The sequence below is a fragment of the Rosa chinensis genome, chromosome 1, assembly GCF_002994745.2.
Source record: "Rosa chinensis cultivar Old Blush chromosome 1, RchiOBHm-V2, whole genome shotgun sequence".
Classification (NCBI taxonomy): domain Eukaryota; kingdom Viridiplantae; phylum Streptophyta; class Magnoliopsida; order Rosales; family Rosaceae; genus Rosa; species Rosa chinensis.
The window spans coordinates 29,709,518-29,721,690 of NC_037088.1; the positions used below are offsets into that span (position 1 = coordinate 29,709,518).

Below are 12,173 nucleotides of genomic sequence, written 5' to 3' on the forward strand. Positions count from 1 at the left end.
GAGATTTTCTTTTGCCAAGCAATGAAACATTAAAGGAATTAAAATTGGTCCAAGTGCACCACGTAGCGGAAGTGGTCCGCTGACGATTCCTGGCGTTGCCAGTTGCCCTCAGTGCTAGACTTGGTAACAATGGTTTGAATAATTCCTCGTTTCATTGATAGCTGACTGATCAGCGTTTACAAAAGAGGGGTAGTACCCGTTGGGTAGCTTCCCTTAGCTAAATATTGAACAAAAATTTAGCTAAGTCAAGATGCTCTTGGGTAGCGGCATGACTATTTGTAATAATATCGAAGGTGTTCGGTATTCCAAGGGTGGGTCGTTGTGACGCCATCCTTGTCCATTAAGTAGAAGGTGCCTGGGCTAACGACTTCCACAATTTTGTATGGACCTTCCCAAGTTGGGCGAAGCTTTGTTGGCGGTGGAATGACTTCCTTCATTACCCAGTCCCCCAGTTGGAGGTTCCGGGCCTTGACTCTGGCGTTGTAGAAACGCGATACCCGCTGCTTGTTTTGCAGGTTGCATAGGTGGGCCTTGTGTCGCTTTTCCTCCAGGAGGTCCTTGTCCAGGTTGATGCAGTCAGTGTTGGTCTCTGGGCGGTAGCCCTCGACTCTGGCGGTAGGTTGAGAGACCTCAATAGGCAGGACAGCCTCCGTTCCGAACATCATGCAAAAAGGAGTTTCACCAGTTGCGGAAGTTGGGGTTGTTCTGATGGCCCATAGAACTTCCGGGAGTTTCTCCGCCCATAGACCCTTTGCTTTGTCGAGTTTTTTCTTCAGCAGCTTTTTGATTATCTTGTTTGCTGCTTCGACCTGACCGTTGGTCTGGGGGTGGGCGACAGATGCAAAACTCATCTTAGTACCCAAGTTGGCGGTGAAAGAGATGAGCTCCTTGTTGTTGAATTGTGTGCCATTGTCGGTGATTATCGTGTGTGGGACACCGTAACGGCAGTAGATGTTCTTCCAGAGGAAGTGAATTACCTTGGCGGTAGTTATTGCTGTTAGTGGTTCCGCCTCTATCCACTTGCTGTCGTAGTCGATAGCCACTATGATGTACTTGAACTGGCCCTTGGCGGTTTGAAATTTTCCCATCAGATCCAGGCCCCAAGTTGAGTGGATCCATGGAGCGACGATGACTGATAGTGGCTCCGCCGGTGCATGCGGGATGTCAGCAAATTGTTGGCACTTGTGGCATGATCTTGATACCTGGCGGGCATCGTCGCCGAGAGTAGGCCAAAAATAGCCTTGTCGCATTGTGCGATTGGCTAAGGATCTGGCGCCTGAGTGGTTTCCGCATTCTCCGCTATGAATTGCTGTCAGAACGACCTTTCCCTCCTCTGGGGTTAGGCAGCGGAGGTTGGGATGGGTGAATCCCTGACGGTACAGCTTGCCGTTCTGGATGTTGTAGCGGGTTGCCCTCCGCTGGAGTTGTCGCGCCTTAACTTTGTCTTCCGGCAATGTGCCGTTGCGCTTGTACTCAATGACTTCGTCCATCCAGCTGGTATTGACCTCAATGTTGAAGATCTCCGCCAGGGTTTTTGTGATACTTGGCTTGTCAAGACACTCCACTCTTGTGTCCGCTGGACTCTGATGTGGCTGGGCGGTTGCCAGTCGAGTATGGCCTGTACCTTGTCCGGGTTAGCCTCGATTCCTCGTTCACTGACAATATAACCCAGAAATTTGCTGGCGGTGACGCCAAAGAAGCATTTTTCTGGGTTGAGGCGCATGCCATAGGCCAGGAGGATGGTAACTATGATCTTGAGATTTGCCACATGTCCGCTGGCCTTTATACTTTTGACTAACATGTCGTCCACGTAGACCTCGATTATCTTGCCCAAATGTTCAGCGAACATAGCATTCATCAGCCGCTGATAAGTTGCACCGGCGTTCTTCAGACCGAAAGGCATGACATTGTAGCAGTACAGCCCTTTGTCGGTGGTGAAGGTGGTACACTCCTGATCGCTGGGATGCATCTTGATATGATTGTAGCCGGAGAAGGCGTCCATCATGCTGAGGAGTTCATGCCCGGCGGTCGCGTCGACCAGCTGGTCAATGCGTGGCAGAGGGAAACTGTCCTTTGGACATGCCTTGTTGAGATTTTTGAAGTCGACACACATCCGCCACTTGCCGCTAGGCTTCTTGACCATGACCAGGTTGGAGATCCACTGGGGATAGACTACCTGGCGGATGAATCCAATGCCCTGGAGTTTGGCGACCTCTTCTCCTATGGCGCGGTATTTCTCCTCGTCGAAGGCCCTTCGCCTCTGCTTGATGGGATGGAACGATGGCTTGATGGTTAGTTTGTGTGTGATGATTTCGGGAGAGATACCTGGCATGTCCGCATATGACCATGCGAAAACGGCGGCGTTGTCCCGCAGGAATTGAGTGAGTTCTGCGGCCACCTCTGGGTCTAGCTGAGCTCCTATGCGGACTGTCCGCTCTGGGTGCTCGTCAGAGATGCTGATGACCTTCAACGATGTTTCCGGATTGACCGGTTCCTTCCTTACATATTTCTCCTCCTCATCCCTAGGATCCTCGAAGATATCTGGTGGCGTTGCCCGATTTCCTACCGTTAGGATTTCGTGGCGGCGGGTTGACCGCGCAATGGTGGTTGAGTAGCACTCTCGTGCTAATTGCTGACTTCCCTTGACACAGCCCGTGCCGTTGGGTGTGGGGAACTTCATGAGAAGCATGTATCCGGCGATGATGCATTTGAGCTTGTTGAGTGCCGGCCGTCCTATGATGGCATTATACGAACTGAAACAATCCACAACTATAAATTCAGTATGCACCTGTGCCATACATGGACTGGAACCGACGGTTAACCGCATGTAATCAGAACCTAGCGGTTGAGTGATATCGCCGGAGAAGCTAAGCAATGGCTCATGGGCTTGTAGTAGTTTCTTGTTCCGCCTAAGGTTGTTGTAACAACCGCTGAATATGACATTGACAGCAGATCCGCTGTCCACCAGGATTCTTCCCACTGACCATCTGTCGAGAATGGCATCGATCAGAAATGGGTCGTCATGGGGTAGATGTACTCCGCGCTCCTCCTCCTCTGAGAAGGTGATGGGCTCCCAACCAGACTTTGGGAGTTTGGCAGATCTCTCGTAGTGGATGTTGCAGACTTCCTTTGGGTGACTTGCGCGTGCATACCGCTTTCTTGCCCTGTGAGACATGTTGGTGATTGGAGCCCCGCCATCGATGGTGTTGATGCGGTCCAGTGGCTCAATGTTGGCAATCACAGGTGGCGGTTGGCGCACCTTAAACTGATCCATCTTGCCGTCACGGTACATGGTCTCAATGGCCGTTTTGAGAGCGTTGCAACTGTTGGTATTGTGACCGCTGTCCTCGTGGTATTTGCACCACATGCCGGTGTTTTTTGGCTTACCCTTTTTGGGGAATTTCGGTGAGGGTGGCGGTGGTATCTGATCCTTACATTGATTGTAAATTTCCTCGTACGAGGCTGTGAGGACGGTGAATACTGCATACCGCTGAGAGGATTCCGTCTGCTTGTTGCGATTGTCCCCATGGGATGGGCGGTTGCCCTTGTAGTGGTTGTCTTTCTGCCTCTTGCTTTGATAACTGCCCTGCTGCCATTCCCTCTTCTTGTCAGCTGGCGGTGCAGTGGGGGCTTTGCTGGCGGTCTCCTGATGGCTGGAGGAGGGTTCAGATGACTTTGTTGGTGTTGCTGGTGGCGGTGGGGTTTCTCCATATGTGATAAATTCCGCCTAGGCATGAATGACCGCCTCACTCATAAGGTGATCATACGCCGCATTGGGATGATTGTAGTTGAGGTGATAGAGGAATGGTCCCTTGAGGAGTCCCTGCCTGAAAGCCGCCGAAGCCATCATTTTGTCGAGATCGCGGCACTGAGATGCTGCCGCTCGCCATCTTGTGACGAATGCCTTCAACGATTCGTCCCCTCCCTGCCTGACGCCAAACAACTGGCTCGTGTTGTGATGACCGGCGGACAATAAGATGAATCGAGAGAGGAAAGCATGAGATAATGCGTGGAATGAGTCGATGGACCCTGGCGGACACTCCAAAAACCAACTCATTGCCTCACTATCCAGCGTTTCGCTGAACAAGTGGCACAGGGTGGCGTCATCGAACCCCTTGTTGTTGGTGACCTTCTTGAACGTGTCCATGTGGACGAAGGGATCGGTCTTACCGCTATAATGTGACATTTTTGGGGTCTTTGCAAACGCTGGTCTGACGGCTTGCAAAATTGTAGCGGTGAATGGGCCTGGTCTGGACGCGAAGAGTGGGTTTGGGGCTGGCGCCGGGGTGCCTGCCTCTGCCAGGATTAGTCTCCGTTCTAATTGCTGCATCCTCTCCAAAATTTGGGTGGTTGCGTCGCCGGCGGGGCCCGCTCGGGCGCTCCGCGGAACTAACCCCCGCCCGGGAATGGGTAGATTGCCCTCAGTCCTTGCTCTAGTCCTCGAGCGGTGGGTGCGCAGCGATGACTCCGCCTCCTGCTCCAACAGTTGTGGGACAGGGGGTGGTCCCATTCCCGCCAGCTCAGGTGGGTTTGGCGGTACCTGCATTTGCACGATGGGTCCTATACCAGCGGTAGGCCGGCTGTGTCTGGTGCTGTGTGAATGCTCACTTCGTGCGGGGTTGGCGTTTGCGTCCAGCGTCCGCCTTAGCTCGTCGAAACGTGTCATCAGTGTGGCCACCTGGTGTTGGGCTTCCGCCTTCTCCTTGCGTTCCTGCTCGCGTTCCCTGTTTGCTTTGTGGAGGTCCGCGAGCGCCAGCTCATACAAGGCGGTGAGGTCCTGACCTGGGGGACGGCTGCTGCTTGGATTTGTTTCACCGCCTGGGTTGACCGGGGTGTTGAATAGTGCGCGGTTGATGTTTACCGCTGGGTGGGCGGGTTGGGGAACGGCGGACTGGTCTGCCTGCTCTTCGACATTTCCCCGCTACCGTTAGTCATGGTAATTGTGATGGGATGACCTTCTGTTCAAGGATTCCCACAGACGGCGCCAATGTTAATGTCTAAAAGTCTAGCGGTAGCAGGACTTTAGCTAACGCTGATCCGATGGGCGGATCGATACTTGTGTTGTTGTAGTTCCCGTTACCTGTCAAGCGAAATACAAAGGGGCGTCAGAGGGAGACCGCGCTGGGCGGTCTTCAGCTCTCCGATGCCTAAGTTAGTCGATGTATTTATGTTGACAAAGTAACCGTAAGCAAGTATTGAATGCGTAATAAATGAGGAGAGAGGAGAGGACCTTTTATAGGTGAGGAAGAGGATGATCTTCTCCTTGTTTTCGATGTGGGACTGATGTGCTTCAGTTCCCAGTTTCAGTAGCTTCTGATGCTAACTTGACACGGCGCGTGGCGGCGCGTCTGCGGTGCTTTGGGGTTGCTCCGGGGCTCAGGCGGTAACCTGGCTAGCTGTCTTTACGCCAGTCACTTATATGGTGGGCGTTGGTACCCCTGGCGGTACAATGAGCGTGGCTCATTATAGCTAATTATGCTTGCAAATGCACATGTATGTACACAATCACTTACTTAAAGTTGTTTGGAAAGTAAAAGAGCCAACAATAATTTATATGTTATAATGCATTCAAGCATCAAGAGGCTTCATTCTCTACCTTAATACTGCTATTGCTGAGATTGGTTGGAACTTTTAGTCACAACATCAGCCTAGTTGATTGCTCACATAATAATTACTTGTCTAACAGTGTCGGTACAAAAAGGATGTAGCTAATTAAATCAGAGTTCAATTTATCATTGTTATCCTTCATCACCTGTTTTTTGTTCAATCACATTATAGACTACATCTACATGTTCCCATTCCAAAAGTTTCAATCTTTCTAACTATGATAAAAGCTATTATTGATATGCTACTATATAGTTTATAGTTTATGTCAATGATATCTCTGCTACTGTTCAGTGATATGATCTGCTATTTGGTTCAATGATATGATCAGCTACTGTCAATGATATGATCTACTACTATTCAAATTGAATTGATCTAATTGCTCCTGCTACTGCTACTGCTACTGCTACTGCTCCTGTTCTTGCTCCTGCTTCTGCTACTACTCCTACTCCTGCTACTACTACTGCTCCTGATACTGCTACTGCTCCTGCTCCTGCTCCTATTCATGCTCCTACTCCTGCTACTGCAAATGACGCTGCTACTGAACCAAGGACACGTTTAGCAATAAAGAAGAAAAAGAAGTTTGACAAAGAGCTCTGAGATTCTCTCTCTTAGCAATGTGTAAAAGGAAGAGATTTTTTGTTTTTGTTTTTTGTTTTTGGCTTTTGACTTCTAATAAGTAGTTAAGGGTAAAAAAAAATTAAATTAACTCATGACATGTGGCAAGTGGAGAGCAGATTATCCTTATTTGTAAGATTTAGTCCTTATAAAAGGATTAAAAGTCAAAAGAAGCAGTTAAGGGTAAAATAGTAAATTAACTCATGACATGTGGCAAGTGGAGAGCATTGTTTGGACCCAAAATGAGCATTTTGGCCTGACAAGGCACGTCTTGGAGAAATTGAGCCAATGTCAGTGGCTCAAGCTATATATTGTCGACAAGTTCGAAATATATATTTAGAGGCTAAATAAAGCCTACTGTGGAAGCATGGAAATGGAAAGTCAACTTTAGCACATTTTCCTACTTCGGCTAGGAGAAACCGAGCTAAACAGAAGGAGCGGCCGCCTGACCAAACTCTACAGATCCATTCTAGACATCCTAAGAAACATTTCTTATGAAGAGTAAAAGATCCAGATAGAAGTGGAAGGCCTTCAAAATATCAGTCCATTGTTCTGCAGAAGCAAAATTGGAAAACTGGACCTGTAAGGGGTCCAACAGCATTTCCGGCCCAACCAGTATACTAAAAGCTCTAAAATTTTACCAGCATGATCTACACTCATAGTGGAACATTTGTTATGAAGACGTCACGGCCAAAATATGAATTCCTGATGGAGATATACATGAAGGAATAAAGGAGCCGAAAGTGCTTCCTTATCTCCCAAATTCATCATTCCTTATCTCCTTATCTCCGAAATTCATCATTTCTATCTCCATTAATGCTCCATCTCCACCTCCCTTATCTCCAATTAGTGCTCCACTTTCATTTGTTTAATGCCAAAGTAGTTGGCATGGTAGCCTATAAATAGAGGTTACAAATTCATCACAAAACACACATTCACAACAACAACATCTCTAAGATGATCTAAGTTCTCTCTAGAGCAACCTCTCTAAGAGCAACTCCTCTCCTTCTCTTTCTCTTACCGGTGATCACACTCCTAGTCCTAGTCTTCCCAGAAGCCGACTTTCAGTGCCACCAAACCCTCTGTCAACGTACTTCGGTCTTAGTCTCCTCGGGAGCCGACGGTAGTGCCGCAACCACAACGGTTACAGAACCAGCCAAGCAAGGGTAATGCCCTAGCAACCCAGCCAAGCTAAAGTCACGCTTTAGCAAGTTCTCCTCACTTCTTAGTAGTTCTCACTCTGCTTGATCTACAACATTGAGTATCGATTGTGATTTTGAAGAAGCTCAGCAAAAGTCCTCACCACGAGGCACAAAGAATCCCAAGACGAGGTTGGTGCTCTCTTCGTCCACAATCGCTTGAAAGAAGTCAGGTTAAGGGACACGCCCGTGCAGAAAAGAGACTGTTGACCAGCTGCAACAAAATTGGAGCCAAACATTTTGGCACGCCCAGTGGGACATACTGGGAGTTGTAAATCACACCACTATTAAGAAATTGAGGTTAGTAAGGGGTTGTGAATCATAACGGAATAGGTGAAGTCTCTTTTGTTAATATTGACCTAAACTCCTTATTGGTGCCTAGCTCAGGTCCCTTAAGGTTAAAGGCAGTTTTTATTAACACTTGTTGAACTGTCTTCACACTTTGATCTTTCTCATCTTAGTAAGTATAGCCTATGTGAAATGGTGTCTAGAAATGGGACAACATTCATAACAGGTTATTGAATCCAGAAGTGCGTACAAATGGGCCTAAACCACTATGTGGGAGTAGTTCATGCCAAAATGGATTCTGCCTCTTTTGTTCGCCCTCCCCCACCAGGCCATTTCAGTAAGGTTGCCCAAAGGAGTTGAAAGAAAGTTTGTGTCTAGGCGACTATACTTGGACCGCAAGTCTAAACCTTGATTCACAAAGTCTTATTGAATTCAGCTACTTATACAATACAGCATACTACCAGATATTCACCATTGTGAAGTCAGACGATAACCCTTACCAAAAGGTTTACGTCAACTGCTTGAAACATAAGACCCCCAGTTATAGACCACACACGCGTGCAGACTGTCGTGGTCTTTCAGAAGAATTAGTAATTCAAAGATTTTCTCTCCACACGCCATCAACAGAGATGACGACCGAACGAGGAGAAGGTCAACAGCCCGATACTGAGGGCGAGGCAGTTCTCACCGTCCAGCCTAATGAGGCCGGAAGAGCGTTTGATACCACCAGGGTGGCTGAGGACGAGGTGAGAGCGGATATTTTTGTACCCATCCCTATCCCAGAAAACGCCAGCCTGGAAGCACAACTTAACATCATGCGAAAAAATAATAGTACATTCTGGGCAAAGACGGCTAAAAGATTCGAGGAGCAGCGACGGATGTCCAACAATCTGATAACGAAAGTCAGGCTAGAGATGGAGCGCAATACGGAGCTATTGCACAACAAGCCCAGGAGCAACATGAACAGCTCATGACCGTGATAAATGCCCAAGCTGCGCAGACTAAGGTCGTTCTCACAGAAGTCGCGGCTATTCGCAGTGAGGGATCCAATACCGCAATCCAAGTTGCCATGCAAAAAACTGAGATGGATCAGGCAAGAGATGTCCTGAATAAGGTGTTAGGGGACCCCAATGCTATTCTAGGGTCCCTCGGCCAGCCTACAGGGTCAGGTAAGTACATACCACCAAATGCTCGAGAAAAAGCAAGCGGCAGCAGTACAGCCACATCCGTTCTTGCTGGATCAGTCAGAGGTAAAGAGACTACTGTGGCAACGGGTGGGAAGAACAACGCCGCGTCATCAGTCACGCAAGGGACCAGGACTTTGAAAATCAATGAAGGGGCCTCTGTTGGTCATAGCCTGTTTCCCCAATATGACAGCGACGGAGTTGAATACTTGCACCACGATCCACCTCCAGCAAGTCATTATGTTATCGACCGGGTTGAAAGTCCAGCGAAGGTCACCGCAGCCACAAAGGGTCAGCCAGCAGTGGATTTTATGTCGCAGACGTCAACCCGACACAAAATGACCCATGGAGGCGGCATATCTTTGGTTAATCAGGCTTCACAGGCGCCACCGCTGATCTGGCCAGTTGATGATACAGTGGTTCACCCACCTCCTCCTGATCCGAGATATATAAGGAGAGAGGAGGTAGAAGCAATGATCAGGGCCGCGAACCAGAGGCCTAACCTGGAGGAGGCATACCAAGGTCCCTTCCCACCGCATATTACACAGACACCTTATCCTAAGGGATATAAGAACATTACGTTCTCTACTTTCTCAGGAGAGGAAGTCGAAAATGCCGCGGCCCATTTGGTTAGGTTTCGAGTACAGTGTGGCCAGTACTAGAACGACAACAATCTGAAGTGTAACATCTTCGCTACTTCTTTATCGGGGTCTGCCTTCACCTGGTTCACTAAGCTGCAACCGGGATCAGTTGAGAGTTGGCCCGCGATGGAGAAGCTGTTCAAGGAAACCTTCAGGACTATCGAGCCAGAAGTAGATCCGGTTTCACTCACTCAGATGGCTCAGCAGCCAACTGAATCCGCTGTCATGTACCTTCAGCGCTTTCAGATCCAGAAAGGAAAGTTGAACGTGATTCTGCTGGAGAAAGAACTGGTGAAATTGGCAATCAAAGGCTTAGAGCCCCGCCAACGCAAAAAACAGCATGGAAGCATGTTCAATTCCATGGGGGAACTGATCACAGAAGTAGGAAGTTTCGAGCACTTGCTCAGGGAGATGGACGCTATGAAAAACGCTTCGAAGGGGACATACATCCCAGGAAAACGCCGAATAGTGGCTGCATTCAGCCATCAATCCAGTTCCTTTGATCCTTACTACAAGAGTGAGGAATCTAGTACAGCAGAGGCTGATGAGTCTGAAGAAGATGAGATAGCTGCCCTGGAGCTCACCGGGAAAAAGGCTTCAACGTTAAAGCAACTGAAGCTGTGCAAAGAACCGGTGAAGCTCAAGTCGGTGGTTTTCACCAAACCAGAATTCGCAAGTTATACTTACGATGTGCACAAAGCGCATGAAATCTTGGATGAAATGATCGCCGCGAAGATGGTGAAAACCGACTTCGGCCCATTTCCCAAACCAGAGCAGCTAAGGGGGAAGAAATACTGCAAACTCCATAATATGTGGAATCATAATACAACAGATTGTGTTAAGCTGAAGGATCAGATCCAAATCTGGTTAAATAACGGTAGTTTGCAAGTAGAGGCACCGACAACAGCAGCAGCGTTGGTGGACCTAGATCGCTTCCCAGATACCGGCGTCAACATGGTGGACGTGGCATGAGGTGAAAAAGATCAGCAGAATCAAAGTCCAGACTATGCGGCTAAGGATTTGAAAAGGGTTGGAGACAAAGTCATGAAGCGGGAATCCAAGACTCGTTTACCCATCGTCCTATGCTCGCGGTGCAAGGAAGAATGTGACACTCAAGCCCTAGATGAGGAAACATCCCAGACTGTCCGCTTTGGATCTCTGCCGCCAATATGGTTAGCATTATCCTCTAGAAACTTCCAACCATGCAGCCCAAGAGTATACAGTGGTTTAGAAACTCTTTCTCCAAGGGACTCAAACTTATTCAAAAAGTTGAAGACCGCGAGGGAAGAAGAGCAAGTAGATAAGCGGCAAGGGGTTTTAACCAGACCTTACATTCCACCAGTGTCGACGTCCTCCATCAAAGAAGGGAGATGGTATACACAGAAGAAGGGCAAGGCGGTGGAGATGAGCTCTTCAAGGAAGAGAAAACTCCAGCGGAGGTTTGGAGAAGCAAAGCGAACCTTGGAAGCACTAGATCAAGGACTGATCAAACCATCGCAATTACTGAAACCTCCAGAAGAGTATCAAAGACAATTGGAGACACTGGCCTCCAAGAGATTCGTTTCCCCGCAAGTTCAGAAACAGCAGCCCAAGGTAGCACACAAAGAGCAAAAGCCACGTGCCCCTAAAAGCAGCGCTCAGGAGAAGTCCCTAGTTCCCGCGAGGCAAGAACCGCCGCTAGCTCGTAAAGTCAATGTTTGGCGGAGAGTATCTCGCGAAGAAAGAAATAGTGAGCCTTCCATCTTTGACAGGTTGGGGGGCAAAGATAATCGTTCCGCAATTGTGAAGAAAGTTCAAAGCTTGGTGGTCGCTCTCCCAGAGGAAGTGCCAGCGGCAAAACAAATTTTTTGAATCACTGAACCAGGTTTCTATGGTACCGGAGCACGAACAAGCCAAGGTGGTGATCCCCGCAGAGGAATCATTGGTTGCTTTCATGGTTAAACGGTTCAACGCCGATATCCCAACAGATGAACCCAAGCTCAATCTTGATGATGACATGGACGAAACAGAAATGGTGGATACCTTTTGCAATATGGTTTATGTGCTCCCTGCTAAGTATGCCTTACCAGTCGCTGCGCAGGAATGTGTAGAAGCTGACGCGATTGGAGAACAGCAGTTACAGATCACTTCAGCCGCAACACCGCAGGTGAAAGAAGCAGTGTTCCTTGAGACTGAAGATGCTAACAAAAAGGGTTTCTTCATGAGCTTCACAAGACCCACACCCGCCATGGTGCAACACATGCGACCTTTGTATATCACAGCAGAAATTAATGGGACTAAGGTCAGCAAGATAATGGTTGATACCGGCGCGGCTGTGAATGTCATTACTACCAGAACCATGCATCTACTAGGGATTAAGAAAGAGAAGATCCAATCCACTTCCCTTACGCTAAAGAACTTCACGGGGACTGTGACCAAAACATTGGGTTTGATTTTCTTACGAGTCAAGGTGGGTCCAGCAGAAGGGGTTTACACTTTCTTTGTTACAGATTGCTATGCGGCATATAGCGCGATTATGGGCCGCGACTGGATCCACAGGAGTTATTGTGTCCCATCCACCCTTCATCAGGAGTTGATCATATGGGACAGAGTCGCGGACAAGGCATAAATTATTAAAGCAGACCCCCGACCTTTTTTAG

At 48.5% G+C, this 12,173-nt stretch overlaps 1 protein-coding gene across 1 annotated transcript; it reads left to right on the plus strand.

Annotated features, from left to right (window-relative positions):
• Positions 1–9,660: 9,660 nt before the first annotated feature.
• On the plus strand, positions 9,661–10,506 carry LOC112164679. Its single transcript, XM_024300965.1, has one exon. The coding sequence runs from the start codon at positions 9,661–9,663 to the stop codon at positions 10,504–10,506; it is 846 nt and encodes a 281-aa protein (XP_024156733.1).
• The last annotated feature ends 1,667 nt before the right edge of the window (positions 10,507–12,173 follow it).